The 16,332-nt window shown below is 47.0% G+C and overlaps 1 protein-coding gene across 1 annotated transcript; it reads left to right on the top strand.

Annotated features, from left to right (window-relative positions):
* The first annotated feature begins 2,522 nt into the window (after positions 1–2,522).
* HEATR9 (HEAT repeat containing 9) lies at positions 2,523–13,433 on the top strand. The gene is made up of 15 exons (XM_012782805.2): positions 2,523–2,870; positions 4,015–4,064; positions 5,776–5,957; positions 6,252–6,378; positions 6,590–6,646; positions 6,845–6,901; positions 7,659–7,716; positions 8,101–8,231; positions 9,709–9,891; positions 10,272–10,364; positions 10,470–10,589; positions 11,631–11,704; positions 12,161–12,212; positions 12,652–12,738; positions 12,978–13,433. The coding sequence occupies exons 1-15, from the start codon at positions 2,582–2,584 to the stop codon at positions 13,416–13,418; spliced, it is 2,001 nt and encodes a 666-aa protein (XP_012638259.1). The 5' UTR covers positions 2,523–2,581; the 3' UTR covers positions 13,419–13,433.
* The last annotated feature ends 2,899 nt before the right edge of the window (positions 13,434–16,332 follow it).

The raw sequence follows: 16,332 nt of genomic DNA, 5'->3' as shown, positions 1-16,332 counted from the left end.
ATCCACTCTGGCAGGGTACAGGGGATAACCGTCACCACATCCCCACCCCCAAGTCCCCAAGAGTTTATTTATCTCACTCCCTGCCACAGTGCCTCCCTGTTTCCTCAGACTTGGGTTGGCCTTTCCACCTGAGCCGACCCTTGACCTTATCTACAGTGGAATAGGTACACCACCCTTGTCCCCATAACAGAAGTAATGGCGATTCCAAATGCCTCAAGTCTTTCAAATAAGGAGAATGAGGTACTTTGTGATTTTCCACGACTTCACCAGGTCTTTTAAGGTGGGACTACTCCAACCTTCCCGTCCCTGTGACTCTTCATGTGAATATACATTGATAACATATACAGTCACAGCTGCAGTTAACATCAGCCGAGTGCTCACTACATGCCAGGTGTTGGCTCAGCCCCTCACATTCATCATCCTTTTTCAGCCTCATAACCCCACAGGGTAGGTGCTATAATTAGCCCTGTTTGAAGTCAGGAAAACCCTTGGCAAGACAGGGAAATGATTTGCCCAAAGTCCTGCAACTCAAAGAAAAATAAAGTGGGGGAGAAGGTTTACAATTAAGATTTAAACTCACCAGGTCTAATGACAAAGCCCATGCTTTTATTCCCCACCTTTAATTTGCAAAATTTTAAACCCTTGCAAAATTTGAAAGCATACACCTATATACCCTTCAGTTAGATTCAAGTATTAACATTTTACCACATTTGCTTTGTGTGTGTGTGTGTGTGGTTAGTACATACAATTTTTTTCTAAACCATTTCAGAGTAAGTTGCAGGTGTGATGTCACTTCACCCCTAAAAGTTTCAGTATGTATCTTCTAAAACAAGGCATGCTACATAACCACAGAATGAGTAGCATACTCAGAACACTTAGCAATGACACAATATACAGTCCATAATCAAATCCCCCCCAGTTGTCCCAATAATGTCCTTTATAGCTACTTTTTGAAAATCCAAGATCCAATTAAGCACACATATTGAATTTGGCCATCACGCCTTTTTAGTGTCCTTTAACATACATTTTTTGTCTTTAAGGACAATGATATTTTTTAGGAGCACAGATCAGATTTTTGTAGAATGTTTCTTAATTTGGATTTGCCTATTTCCCCACAATTAGATTCAAGTGAAACTTTTTTGGTAGGACTAATACCTGGATGATGTCTTTCTCAGTGCATCACACCAGAGAACATGATGTCAGTTTCCTGGTTTAATGGCTTAGTGACCCATGCTTTCTTGCTACAGTGAGCTGCCTGCTGTGTGTCGGGAACAGGGGATGGTTGGGGGGAGGGGGTGAAATAGATGGGTAAATAAGCCACAAAGCACAATCATTACCTTTAGGCAGCTCACAGTCCAGTGAGGAAGACAGACCTATGAACAGATTAAACATATGATTAAACACACATATGATTAAACACACACAGGGAAGAAACTATAAAAAAGGCAGTGGTCATGTGGTGAGGGAGCCTGGGAGAGAAGAGAGACTTCAGAGATGAGCTAACATTTGGGTAGACTTTGAAAGATTTGAGGAACATTTTAACAGGTAGAAAAGGAAGGGAAGAGGCTGGGCATGGTGGCTCATACCTGTAATCCCAGCACTTGGGTAGGCTGAGGCAGGAGGATCACTTGAGGCCAGGAGTTTGAGACCAGCCTGAGCAAGAGCAAGACCCCATCTCTACAAAAAATGAAAAAAAATTATCAGGACGTGGTGGCACTTGCCTGTAGTCTCAGCTACTCAGAAGGCTGAGGCAGAAGGATCACTCCAGCCCAGGAGTTCAAGGCTGCAGTGAGCTATGATTGCACCACTGCACTCCAGCCTGGGCAATAGAGCAAGATCCTGTCTCTAAAAAAAAAAAAAAGAAAAGAAAAGAAAAGGAAGGGAAAGGACTGACAGGTAGAGGGAACAGCATATGCAGAAGTAGGAGGAATGAAAGGCCGCTCCTTACACCACAGATAAGAATTCAGTCTCGGCCGGGCGCTGTGGCTCACGCCTGTAATCCTAGCTCTTGGGAGGCCGAGGCGGGCGGATTGCTCAAGGTCAGGAGTTCGAAACCAGCCTGAGCAAGAGCGAGACCCCGTCTCTACTATAAATAGAAAGAAATTAATTGGCCAACTGATATATATAGAAAAAAAATTAGCCGGGCATGGTGGCGCATGCCTGTAGTCCCAGCTACCCGGGAGGCTGAGGCAGAAGGATCACTCGAGCCCAGGAGTTTGAGGTTGCTGTGAGCTAGGCTGACGCCATGGCACTCACTCTAGCCTGGTCAACAAAGCGAGACTCTGTCTCAAAAAAAAAAAGAATTCAGTCTCTTGCCAGGTGTGTGTATAAAGGGACTTGCTCATCATTTTCCTGATGGCCAATCCTAAACACAAACCCTGACCCTCACATGGGTCCCCATACTTGAGCTTGACAGTTCACCAATTCTCAAATTTCTTTTTCCAATTTATGCCTCATCATAGCCCCTTCAGTTAGCCAGACAAGCATGACTTTCTCACTTTTCAGATGAGGAAACTGAAGCTCAAAGAGGTAACATGACTAGCTCAAGTCCACAGGCCAGTAGACAGGCTGGGGCCCAAGAATGGAACTCATGTGTTCTATTTACCAAAGCAATCTGGTTGCTCAGCACTTGGAAGCTTCTACCTCCAGAAGTCTGGACACCTTACCAGTCTCTCTGATGGCACAGAGGTCGGGTATCCTCCAGCTGCGCCCCTACTCCCCCGACAGCCTTATATTTCCTTTTGCCCAGGTCTCCTACCATGAGGAGCAGAAGAAGAAGAAGCTGGCCTCTAAAAACTCAGCCTATGTCTTTGATGTCTCCAAGTCCATGTTCACGTTCCCATGGCTGGAATATGGAAACAAGACCAAAGGTGAGGCTGTAATGGACAGGAATGGAGCCAGGGCAGGGGCCTGAAAAAGCAAGGCTCCCAGGCTCCCACTCCCAAGCAAGGGTCTGGGCGAGTTCAGTCAATCTATGGGAAATGGCAGGGCAGGCTCTTGGACACTGTGATGGCTCCAGCTCCTCAGTAGGGCCTATAGGGACTCCTAAGATGGGACACCTGTGTGTCTCCTCAGCTTCTGCTCCCACACCTGTACACCTGCAAGTCTTTGCATAAGGCATTCCATGTGGCTGATGCTCTTCCCCTTACCTTTCTGGCTAACTCCTGCTTGTACAGAAGACTCAACTGTGTGCAATCTCCTCTTGAAAACGTTCCCTGATCCTCCCAGCCAGCTTAGGGGCCCCTCATCTGTACCACCTGTGCCTACGTCTGCCTTCACATTCGTTACCCTCCATTCATCGCTAAGAATCATTCCGTCTCACCAGCTAGACCAGTGGTTCTCAAAATGTGGTCCCAAGACCAGCAGCATCTTGTTGGAAGTGCAAATTCTCAGACTCCACCTCTGAGCTAGTGAATCAGATGCTGTGGGAATGAGTCTCAGAAATCCGTTTCAACAAGGTCTCCAGGTGATTCTAATGTACGCTCAGGCTAAAGAACCCAGATGAGACCAGTGGTTTTCACCCTGAGCAGCACATTAGAGTCTTCAGGGAGGTTTCCAAAATGCCTAGGCCCCATCCCCACAGAATCTGATTGAATTCGTCTGATGTGGGGCCTGGGCATGTTACAAGTTCCCTCTAGCAACTCTAATATGCTGCCACGGCTGAGAACACCCTGCTAGACCAGAGATTCTCAAACTTCAAAGTACAAAGCAGTCGCTTAGGGCTTTGTTAACATTAAGACTCTGATTCAGCAGGTCAGAGGTGGAGCCTGAGGCTCTACCTTTGGAGAAGTTCCCGGGCCATGGCAATGCTGCTGTTCCGTGGAACACATTTTGAGTAGCAGGAAACAAGAATACTATGAGCTCCTCAAAGACAGGAATTATGCCTTGCTTAGCCCTCTGGTGCCTAGTGAAATACCTGTACTAATATTCACTAAATGCTGAATGAATGATTCTTTAACCCACCATTGCAACTGCTGTCTCATTTGTCCCACACACTCTTACCCCTCTTGCCAGAACACAGAAAAGCTCCAGCTCCTGTTTACCTGCCTTTGTCCTGCTACCAGGTAAGACCCCTAACTTTTGCTACCCTGAGAGCTGTGTCAAAGTAGAAGGGGAGCAAATTGTCCCTTCCTGTTCAGGCCAGCTCACAGAACACTGACATTCACTCCAGAGCTGCCATTAATTCTGTATGACCTTGGACAAGTCACTTTCCCTCTCTGGGCCTCAGAAGCTTCCTTTGTCAAGGCCCAAACTCCCTTTGTAGAGATGCTATGAGACAAAGTCTATAACGCCTGGGTTATGCAGGGAGTGACTAGTAATGGAAGTAACCTTTATTAATATTAGGTAACACAGGGGCCTCACCATTACAGTTGCCAGATAAAATATGGGATGCCCAGTTAAATTTGAATTTCAGATAAACAACTAATTGTTTTTAGTACAAACATGTCCCAGGCTGAGCGCTCACACCTGTAATCCTAGCACTCTGGGAGGCCAAGGCTGGAGGATTGCTTGAGCTCAGGAGTTCAAGACCAGCCTGAGCATAAGCAACACCCTGTCTCTACTGAACATAGAAAAATTAGCTGCACATTGTAGTGTGTACCTGTAGTCCCCGCTACTTGGGAGGCTGAGGCAGGAAGATCACTTGAGCCCAGGAGTTTGAGGTTGCTGTGAGCTATGGTGATGCCACTACACTCTACCCAGAGTGACAGAGTGAGACTCTGTCTCAAAAAAAAAAAAAGTCCCAAATATTTCATTCATTACCTGAAATCCAAATCTAACTTGATGTCCTGTTTTTTGTTTGTTTGTTTTTGTTTTTTCTAAATCTGGCAACCCTACTCACCATGAGTCAATGCTCTATTTTCTGAAATCTTGTCAATAACTTCAGAACCCTATTATGATTTCAATCACCAAGTTGGGAACCACTGGCTGAGGCCCCTTTTCCCTATTGCCCAGAGAGATCTGTTGTAAGGATAGAAAGGCTTGAGAAGAGACACAGATGAATCCCAGCTAAATACTCAGAAAAAGCCCCTGACCCACCCAAAATATCCCACTACATCAGAGCTGCAGTTTAAATAATCATCTCTATTGCTTGAGCCCAGGTGTTCAGGCTGCAGTGAGCTATGATTGTGCCATTACACTCCAGCCTGGGTGACAGGGCAAGACCCCATCTCAGAAAGGAAAGAGAGAGACAGACAGAGAGACAGAGAGACAGAGACTGCTTTCCCAACCTAAGCTGTTAAATTCCATGAGGACAGGGATGACAACTGCAACCCTAGCACTTAGCACAGTGCTTGGCATATAGTAGGTACTCCAATAAATATCTCAATGAGCAGTAGCCTGTCTTTCCCCTACCTTTATTCCACATCTCCTCCACCCATTGCTTTATCATCTCCCCACCCAAATGACCTTTACAAAGTACTTTGAGATCGTCAACTAACCAAACTATGTACTCAGATTGATTTGCAGATCACCGATGGCTTCACGATCTGGATCTCTTTTGATCTTCACAACAACCTTGAGTGGGGAACAGATAAAAAAAAAAAAAAAAACTATTAGCTCCATTTTACAGATGAGAAGACTGAGACCTTGGTGGGATGAAGTAACTTGTGCCAGTCATGCAGTGGGTTAGGTGGCAGCTGTGACTCCAGCCCAGATGAGAGGCTGAAGTGCATCTGTCTCACTCTGCCCTCCCCTTCCTTCACCCCTTCCTCCCAATACCCCACAAGTAAGGGCTTAGGGGACCCTTCTGACTGCTCTGCCACTCATACCCTCCAGATGCCAAAGGAAGAATTTCCCCCAAGTCCGGAGCGCTGGAGGCAGGACCCAGGCAAGCCAAAGTCGGTCCCTTATTGCTACTCGCAGAAGCCTAAAATCTACACACACTGGCACATCCTGTATGGCCATCGAGGGGAACAGGAGGTCCAGAAGATGTTGCAGAAAATAAGAGATCACTCTAGGTGTGCTTTGCCCACCTCCCTATTCTCCTCGCCCTCCACATCTTCTAGGAAAGAGAGGAAGGATAAGGAAGCGGTAGGCCAGGGAATGGGGCAAGTCAGCCTATAGGTCCCAGAGAGGACCCTGGGGTAGAAGGATGGCTTAGATGGGCTCAGGTTGGATATCACCGAGCCCTCATCTGTCTTGCTCTGGTCCCATCTCTGAGCTGGGCTGAGGCCCCATGGCAGAGGAGGGCTTGCGACCTAAGAAGGGAAGATGCAAAGGGACAAAGACTGCCTGTGCAACTTCTCACACAGGTACTGCAAAGAGGGTACCCAAATCGAAAAATTCCATCTCTCCATGAGCAAGCTGACTATAAAATCTCAGGTGGGATCCAAGCCCTTAGAGCCTACCGGGGACCCCTTGAAGTGGCAAAGAATAAAGGTCAGGACCGTGGTGGGAAGAGGGAATGGAAAGACTCCCTCCCTGTGGGGGTCTCCCTGCCTTGGGCTCACACTACCCTCAGCCCTCAGTCCCTGCCTGCAAAATGGAGGGGAGGAAGGAAGAGGGATTGGATTGGATGAGCTCCTAGTCTGAAGTTCTATAACCATATTTGTCTCTTTCTTCCTTTCTACTGGCTGCCTTGGATGGGCAGGAACTCACAGAAAGCCTGAACTCTCCCAGAGAGGATGAGCAGCTCTATGCAGCACAGGTGAGAAGTGGCCAAGGAAGAGGATGGTGGTGACACCTAGGAGTTGGCTGAGCTGGAACATAAAAAGCTGCTTGAGATGATGGATGATGGGGTTGGGGGTGGTATTCCAAGTACAAACTCCAGCTGTGTCCAGAGGATGGTAACTCCTAGGGGTGGGGTCCAAGTTCTCCTTCCTGTCCTCCATCCCTCTTCCTGCAGGCTCTGGGGTGCTTGGGCATCAACAACAAGTTTGTCATGGAGGCACTACGGCAGGTGGTGAGTCTGGGGGCCATGTATAGTTGAGGAAAGGAGGAAACAGAGTCTGAGATGTATAGAGTGTGGGCATCTGGGCACAGACAAGGCTCCCCAAGATGCCAGGATGATGGGTTAGGTCCATTAAGGAGAGAACCACCGTGTGTGGAATGCGCCCATCTCATGCCCTTGACCTCTAGGAAGAGCAGCTGGATCTAAAATATGGGGAGAGGGGAATCTGAAGATCCCCCTGGTCTAAGAGAAAAGACATTGGATTGAAAAGCCAGGAAAGCCTGAAAGCTGGGACTGAGTACATTCTCTAGCTTAACTGAAAACACCCCATGCTTATATGTCAGTTTACCACTGGGAGCATGCATTCTTATCCATAACCTCGCTTACATCTTATAACAACACTAGAAATAGGTATTAGTATCTGTATTTTTCTAATGAGAAAATGGAAGCTCTGAGATGCCAAGGGCCTCGATCAACACCAAGTTGATCCAAGAAGAGGAGGAACAAATCAATATTGAGAAGTGGCCAGTGAGGTAAGAAGTGGCTACTAGATACCAGACAGGCCTGAACAAATGTCTAACTCACAAGTTTTTTTTTCCTTCCACTGCACCATCCTGCCTGTATTCTGTATTTGAGCATACATACACAGGTCACTTTCTAGACATCAGTTTCCTCTTTTTTCAAATGAAAAGTTAAGCTGAGACAATCCCTAAATCTCTGACATCCCATCACCTTACTGTATGTTCCTACCACCTGCATCTTGAATTAGGCCCAAACTGGTCCAGAGAAAGTGAAGAATGAGGCCTGTCGAACTCTAGCCATCCTAGGTGAGTATGTCCTCTCCCTGGATGGGAAGTAGGGGGAGGTGAGAAAATGAAAGTGCAGCCACTTTCTCCTTTGGGTATGGACAAAAGGGAGGGAGCATATACCCAACCTAGCATTTGGCAAGGTCTGGGAACCATCCTAGGTACGTTGAACACAGAGAGGAAGATGGGGTGAAAAGGGAGAAGAGACTGGAGGGAGGGGGAAGGAGAGCTCCTGGAATTGTGTTCGTGCTCAGCCAGCTGCTCTGGTGTCTGGGAGGACGGCAACAACTTGGCACCCACTACTTGGAACTTTAAGTCTCGCAGGAACAGTAGAGTTCAGTGGGTCCTTGCAGAGAGAAGCAGTACCTGAGGCTCTGCTCTGACTTGAGGGCTCTCCCTGTCCAGGTTGCCTGAATAAGCATGTGATCCAGTCTTTCATCAAACAGTTGAAGGGAGAAAATGAGGGTCAAAAGTTGGAGACTTTGGCGGGGCTACGGATGGCTCTGAACTCCTGGGCTGCTGTCCCTAAAGATAAGGTGATTGGGAGCATAGTCTATAATTGGGCAAAGCAGGACAAGGTAATTGATAGGTTTGGCTGGAGGTTGGGTCAGGAGGAAGGTAACCTAGATCTCAGTGCTGACAGAGGATGACATTGTTCTTGTGAAGTTCCCTCTGGAGCTGACTAGAAGCATATGGTTGACCACTTACTGGTCAGACAACCTCTGAAAGTCAACTTGCAGAACTCCAGTTTGGTGGGTGCAGGTGTTGCAAGTTGGATAGAGCGGTGGTAGGTGTCTATGGCACATCTTCTCTAGTTGCTTTTATTTTCTCAGTGAGGTAGAAAACAAGGTGATCAGCTGAGAGCAACAAAGAGGAATAAGTGTTAGAGGTTCCAGAGGAAAGGGTGTGAATTAGGAAGAGTGAGAAAGAGAATTTCCCAGGGAAAAACAGTATGATGACCAGGCAGCATCAAGGGTTTACATGAGGCTTGTGTTTGTGCATTTATAGCAAGATCAGTCATCATGACTGTGTGTTTTTCTCCAGGAAATGCAGGCACAGAGTAAGTGGAGAGTTGGATTTGACCAGGATTGCGGTTTCTGTCAAGGGAGCACAACGAGGCAAGAGGGGGAAAGGATGTAAGAGTGAGGCAGGGGTGTGGCTATAGCAGGACCATGGAATTCAAGCTGAGTAAAGAGGGGAGGAGAGGAGGAGCAGTGGCAGGCTCAACAGATTGTTAGTCCTTTGCGGAGCAACAATTGTTGGAGGTGAGCTGGAAAAACAGGTGACAGTCAGAGAGTGGGATCCATGAAATGGAGATTATGGAGAAGTTGCAGTTGTGGGTAATGACTTCTCTGAGGGATTAGTGGCTGAGGCAGAGTGGAGGACATGGTTACTGGAGAAGAGGTGTTGGGTCACTTTCGTGTATTATTTATTTTTAATGCCAAGAATTAAGACCTCAGAAGTGTTAAAGAGAGAGAGTAGCACTTATCCATCCCCGAGATAAAGTCATAGAGAAATGAGGAGATATGACCTAGGAGTGAGTAGGTGACAGTGTGGGTGAAATAATCTGATAGCATAAGATTCATTTTAGGGAGGAAGGAGAATGGTCTGGAGGCATTGTCCTCTTGTAAAGCACAAAACCTGGCCAGAAGCAGTGGCTCATGCCTGCAATCCCAGCACTTTGGGAGGCTGAGGTGGGAGAATCACTTGAGGCCAAGAGTTTGAGACCAGCCTGGGCAACATAGTAAGACCCCATCTATACAAAAAATTTAAAAATTAGCCTGGCACAGTGGTGTGTGCCTATAGTCCCAGCTACTGGGGAAGCTGAAGCAAGACGACAGCCTGAGCTCAGGAGTTTAAGGCTGCTATGAGCTACGATCATGCTGTTATACTCCAGCCTGGGCGACAGAGAGAGACCTTGTCTCTAAAAAATTAAAATTTAAAAAAAGCACAAAGCCTGGTTGACAACATAGCCCCATCCCAACCCATTTTCCTTTCCTGTCTCCCTCTTAGAGGACTCCAATTGGGGATGAAGAGAAGCTGGTACCTGTGTTGCACATGTTGATAAAGAAGTCATCGGATGAAATAGCCCTGGAGGCAGCCCTGTGCTTGGGTTTCCTGAGGCCCAGCAGCAACAAGGCCCGAGAGTTCTTATTGCAGTTCCTGTGCAAAGGGCTCACTACCCAGCAGATGAAGGTGTGAGAGACAGGAGGCTGGGCTCCCTAGGGAGGACTGAAGAAACAGAGGCCAGTCTGAACAGAGTGGGGTCTGGATCCTAGCATCCTGGTGGTAGGGCACTGCAGGCTCCTCTGTGTGTTTATAAATGTGTCTGAGTATTGGGTCATGTGGACATATAAGTGTGCATGTGTTTGTTTGTATTTGATAGGTATGGGTGTTCATTTACCTATGTGCACATATGCACACATGTAAATGTGTGTTCTCATTCAAAAGGCAAGAGAAAAAAATAAAACCCACATGTTCCTCACTGGTTCCAGGCTCAGCCCTCAAGTCCACCTAGCTATCCAGATGTTTCTAGGCCTAGGCCCTGTACACTCTGCCCACCCTGCCCCTCACAGGCACTCAGGATGCTGGTCAAGAAGATGCATGTGTACTCAGGCGCAGTCATCAGGGCCATCCTGGACCAGCTGTGTTCTTCCAGTGTCCTAGAGGTAAGCTCTGGGCTACCTCAGACCCTTCCTTTCCCAGCCCTACGACAGGGTTGGGGAATGCAGAAGTGAGTTTATCTCTCACACCTCCTCCACGCCTGACCTCAGGACCGCTTTGAAGCCACCCAGATGCTCAAGATCATTGGGCTGGAACAGATCCAGGCACAGGAACTAGAGGAACTCACATTTGACCTGCTCAGGAAGAAGATACATAATGAACCCTTCGTCGTAAGTGAGACCAAAGCCCCCAAGCCCAGACAGTCCAAACCCACCTCCTTTCCCTTCTCTGGACACCTTTCCCGGCTTGGGTCTCACCAGCCCAAAGTATCACATTCGCTTGAACATACTCCCTGTGCAACTAATGCAGTCCATGTTTGCAAGCCACGTCACCTTTGCCCAGGCAGTTTTCTCAGCTTAAAATGCCAAGATGTCCCTCCCTCTTCTGTAAGGTAAAAACTGCCTCATACTATTCACTCCCACTGATGAGTAACCCCTCTCTCTTTCCTATTAAAATACTATATTGTTCCTTCCAGAACAGTCCAAATGACACCTCTTATGGGAAGCTTTTCCAAATCACCAATCAGAATCAATCCTGCCTTCCTCTATGTCCCCTTGGTTTTATCTTTATTATGGCTCATTATAAAACTGACCACAGCATTTCTGAAGACATTTTTCTAAAATGCAGATGAGATTATATTACTTCTGCATAAAACTTTTCACTGGCTCCCAATGCCCTCAGGATGTGTTATATTGCCCACCTCTCTAGCTTCATCTCTCATCACTGTCCCCCTCAGCCACACCCCAGCTATGCTTAGCATGACCGTGTCCTGACTTCACTGTGTCACAGTGTCATTACGCAGAGGCACTCTGAAGAGTCCATTTGGTCCCCACATGAAGCTCAACTATTTTCAGCTCCTCATCTCTCCACACGTTCTCTTGCCTCCAGGCTTTTGTACACACTCTCCCTTCTGCCCCTAAAATCTGCCTGCCCCCAACCCTCTGCCTGATGAACTCCCACTTACCCTCCAAGTTTCAGCTGGGGCATCGCTTCCTCCAAGAAATCTTTTCCACCACCCAAGACTGAGTTGGGAGACTCTCCTATGTGCACCCTACACAGTACTGCAATTGCCTATTTACTGGTCTGCTTCCTCGACCAGACTCAAAGCAGGGACTCTATAGAGGGCAAAGTAAGTGTTTAAAAAGGTCTGTGAAGCACTTACATGTACAGCCCTGCATTTCCTCTGATGTCCCTCTTTGATCCCTCTGCAGGCCATGAGGCAGGCTGTGGCTGCCACCGTGGAAGAGCTCAAGATGAAGCCCATGATGACGAAGTTAGTGGAGGCGTAAGTGGCCTGGGCCGGGAGCTGCCGGGGCCAAATCCTAGGCAGTGGGAAGCGGGCAGAGGGTCAGTGAGAGGTTCTCAGCTCTCTCTTGCCTGTGCCCTTGACCAAGTCACTCTTTGACCCCCTGGGTTTTTTATTATAAAAAGAGGTTCATAATGCCTACCATTCAAGGTTGCTGTAAAGCTCTAATTAATACATGAAAAGAACTTTTAAAAGGTGAAGTTCTGGACAGATATGAGTTCTGATCGCCATTTAGTGCCTCCTGGCAAACTGTGGCATCTTTCCCAGCTCCCACCCCCTCTCCTGACCTGAGCAACAAGCGAGGGAAATGAATGAAATAAGCATTACTTATCAGCATTATGCCCAGCTCACCTTGGGCCTAAAAAGCAGCCAGCCTCGCTCCTACTCCCCCTGCCCCTTAACTGAACCACAACATGCTCATTCCCTTCGACCCAGGCAACTGATGAACCCAGACACCACTGCACGCAAGGAAGCAATCATCTCTCTGGTAAGGTGACCTCCACTTCTCCGACCCAGTTCCAGAGATGTGTTGATGCCACAGGGAGCAGGCGATGGAACAGAGTCACTGAGGGGAATAAAGGGCTGTCAAGTTTGGGGAAGGTTATTTATTTTAGATTTCCAGCCCTACCAAGAGTTAAGGTAGTCTTTCCTTCAGGGCTGGAGGTGAGTGGGCTAAGGGACAGGAGATAGGTGTGCAGGGGATGCTTAGATATTACAAAAATTGTCTTGATGCTTTCTGGCAAATCATGGGCACTGAAATCCCATGCAGTGGTCCCAAAGGGCACAGAAAGGGATATCTCAGCTGGGAAACAAGATCTCCCCCTGTCTTGAGGCTGCAGGGTCTCACAGAGGGACTAGAAAGGGAAAGAGTATAGGGCATCTTCCTGGGGCTGGATACTCAGGCCCTCTCACCTTGCCTTTGCCAGGGTGTCCTGGGGATCCGCAGCCCACCAGTGTTCCACTTGCTCCTGGACATGCTAGATACAGAAGTCAACCAGGGTGTGAAGAAGAGTGTAAGGCATTCCCGCCCACCTCCTCCTCTTCTCTACTCCTTCTCCAAGCCTGTCCCACCCATGTCACCATTTGCTATTTGTCGGGAACAGAGGGCAATGAGCCCTCAGACACTGTCCCTTGACCTCATTCCTTGGGGCCCTAAAGGCCTGTGGCTAGAGCTTCCACTCCTTTGGGTGTCCCTTCTCCTCCCAGCCTAAGCCCAAAGTGAGCCAGCCCAACAACCTTTGTCTCAATGCAGCTACAAGAAACATTAATCATTTGTGCCTCAACCAATCCCTGGATCAAAAACAAGCTGAAGAACAAGATTTTCCTTGTATGTGAGGAACCTAAGACTAAAGTGAAAGCAGAGCCTACAAGGTTCCGGAAGGAGCCTGAGAACCCAGAAGAGTTAACTATCCAAGACTTTGGACTTGCAAAGCTGAACCCTTTGTTTATTACCAAGTACGCCACCAAAGAGGACCAAAAGAAAACGCTGCCTGCTTTCCCACGCTGTCACTCTAAACCACAAAAGCACAAGCCACAGGTCATGGGGCCCTGGCAGCCAAACATCAGGAAACAGCTCCAATCCTTACTGAAACTGCCAGATGAACCAGCTCTCTCAGCCTGTCCCCAATCCCACCTTGAGGACACTTATCCGGCTCCTCTGGAAAAAGAATCTGTACTTACCATCTATGAATAAACAAACATCACTCTACCTACCACACCTCTCCACATTACTACTGCCATTTCTGTTCCCTTCACCACAGGTCTCCTCACTCCTGCTTGGGTGTCCTTTCCACTAAGCTACATGTCCTTTCACCAGAGGAAAGATGGAAGGACAGAGCCAAAGCTACTCTGGATAGCCAGCCTGCTCCCCTAAATCAAGTTCTTATCTGTGCCCAGAATTTGATGGCAAAGCTAGAGTTGAATCTCTGCCTAGAAAGGGCTGCTGACAGAAAACTGGGAGAAAATGTTAGAAAGCTTGGACCATTTCCTCTTACTAACTTGCCCCGTGCCCTGCCAGCTTCCCCATCAGTGGTCAGGAGATATAATAATTAAGGTTTAATCAGAACAAACCATCCTCTCTGCTACCTCTTTGCCCTGGGTAACCTGTTTTCTACCTACTTTAGGGTCATTCCTTTGAGAGACCCTATTTGCTCTCTAAAACTGCCTTAATTTCTCCCTTATTTCTACCAAAGCTTCAGTCTCCCTTTGGCAATAGGACCTACCACACCAAACCCAACAACTACAACCCCTACCACGAAGGAAAAGCCCAGGCTGGGCACAGTGGCTCACACCTGTGAACACTTTGGGAGGTTGAGGCAGGAGGATCACTTGAGGCCAGGAGTTCAAGACCAGCCTGGGCAACATGGCAAGACCCCATCTATACAAAAAATTAAAAAATTAGCCAGGCAGGGTGGCATGTGCCTGTAGTCCCACCTACTGGGGAAGCTGAGGCAGGAGGATCACTTGAGCCCAGGAGTTAGAGACTGCAGTGAGCTATGACTGTGCCACTCCAGCCTGGGCGACAGAGCAAGAACCTGTTCCTATAAATAAAAAAAAAAAAAAAGGAAGAACGAAAAACCTTGACTTTGGAATCAAACAAAGTTGATATTTAATCCTAGAGTTAGGCCGGGCGTGGTGGCTCACGCCTGTAATCCTAGCTCTCTGGGAGGCCGAGGTGGGCGGATTGCTCAAGGTCAGGAGTTCAAAACCAGCCTGAGCAAGAGCGAGACCCCGTCTCTACTATAAATAGAAAGAAATTAATTGGCCAACTGATATGTATATAAAAAAATTAGCCGGGCATGGTGGCGCATGCCTGTAGTCCCAGCTACTCGGGAGGCTGAGGCAGAAGGATCGCTGGAGCCCAGGAGTGTGAGGTTGCTGTGAGCTAGGCTGACGCCACGGCACTCACTCTAGCCTGGACAATAAAGCGAGACTCTGTCTCAAAAAAAAAAAAAAAAAAAAAAAAATCCTAGAGTTCATCACTTATTTGATCTTTGTCTTTTGGAGTTTTTTCCAGCATATTGTAGGGGTACAAATGTTAAGGTTACGTATATTGCCTTTGCCCCTCCCCATCTTTAACTTTGGACAAGTTACTTAACATTTCTGATTCCATTTCCTCACCTATAAAATGAAGAGAAGAATGCCTATTACTTCAGAGCACTCCTATGAGGACTAATGTAAAGCTTAACAGTGCCTAGCATTATAAACACCCAAAAATGAACTTTTCTTTCCTTTCCTCTCTTCAACATTGTCATGTGAGCCTGTGACCACTAGAGGTCAAAAAAGACCATCTCCTCCCATTCTAATTTACTTCCCCAAACCTACTGAGGTGATCTAATGGGAGGTCAACTTCTTCCCAACAAGCATAGAAAGGTCAAAGTTAAATAGATGCTCCCTTCCACTTCCCCTTACCCCAAGTTTTAGTAGGCCAAACAATTCTGAATTCAGCGCAGATTAAGCATCCTTAATCTGAAAATCCAAAATCCGAAATGTTCCAAAATTCTAAACTTGTTACATAACAAATGACACTTGCAAATGCTCATTGGAACATTTTGGATTTTGTATTTTTGGATTAGGGGTATTCAACTGGTATGTATAATGTAAATATTCCAAAATCTGAAAGTTAAAACACTTCTGGCCTAAGCATTTTGGATAAGGCATATTTAACCTGTATAAGGTATCACTCAGATTTATCTCCCAACCTGTCCCACCACTTCTAGACTCATGTGTTGCCTCAGAGAAAGCTGTAAGTAAAAACCAAAAGAGTGGTTTCACTATTCTGGAGTATAAACAGCACTATCTGGGGCCCCCAATAATATGGTGGCACCAAGGTCCAAAGATAGGAAAGATGTTTTTCCTCTCTTGCCCACTCTGCAGCTTTGGGTCCATGAGCAACATAACCCAAATTTCTGTGCCTCAACAGCCTATGGGTACAAATGTGGCCTTATGAACTATATAACTCAGGTTCTCAATTTCTGCAAAATCCTGTCCACAGATCTCCAACCCCTCCTCCTCCATGTTTCTGGGTATCTCCAGAATATGTCTGGGTACATATCCAACTCAAAATGTCAATAACAAAGGTGGAAAAACCCTGTACTAAAATAATTTATAACTCCACATTGCTAAATGTAATGTTTTCTGTCCTTTACATGATTTACCCTGGCTTGAGCACTTAACACCATCAGCTTCACCTTTCCTAAAATCCACTTTCCTTAGGTTCCACTGACCATACCTCTCTGACCATTCTCAGTGTTCAGGATCACCTTCTGCTCATCTCTTTTTTTGTTTTTTTTTTTTTGTTTGTTTGTTTGTTTGTTTTTGTTGTTGTTTTTTGAGACAGAGTCTTGCTTTGTTGCCCAGGCTAGAGTGAGTGTCCTGGCGTCAGCCTAGCTCACAGCAATCGCAAACTCGTGGGCTCAAGCAATCCTACTGCCTCAGCTTCCCGAGTAGCTGAGACTACAGGCATGCACCACCATGCCCAGCTAGTTTTTTCTATATATATTAGTTGGCCAATTAATTTATTTCTATTTATAGTAGAGACGGGGTCCCACTCTTGATCAGGCTGGTTTCGAACCCCTAACCTTGAGCAATCCGCCAACCTCGGCCTC

This window comes from Microcebus murinus, chromosome 18, assembly GCF_040939455.1.
Source record: "Microcebus murinus isolate Inina chromosome 18, M.murinus_Inina_mat1.0, whole genome shotgun sequence".
NCBI classification, from domain to species: domain Eukaryota; kingdom Metazoa; phylum Chordata; class Mammalia; order Primates; family Cheirogaleidae; genus Microcebus; species Microcebus murinus.
This window is presented reverse-complemented; position numbering and strand designations above follow the sequence as displayed.

What these genes read in the sequence shown, in the direction of transcription:
- HEATR9 (XM_012782805.2), top strand. Translation starts at nt 2,582, where the DNA reads ATGGAACTCATGTGTTCTATTTACCAAAGCAATCTGGTTGCTCAGCAC. An exon ending in TGGAGGCACTACGGCAGGTG is followed by an intron (nt 6,902 to 7,658) that starts GTGAGTCTGGGG and finishes ATCTTGAATTAG; the next exon opens with GCCCAAACTGGTCCAGAGAA. An exon ending in TCACTACCCAGCAGATGAAG is followed by an intron (nt 9,892 to 10,271) that starts GTGTGAGAGACA and finishes TGCCCCTCACAG; the next exon opens with GCACTCAGGATGCTGGTCAA.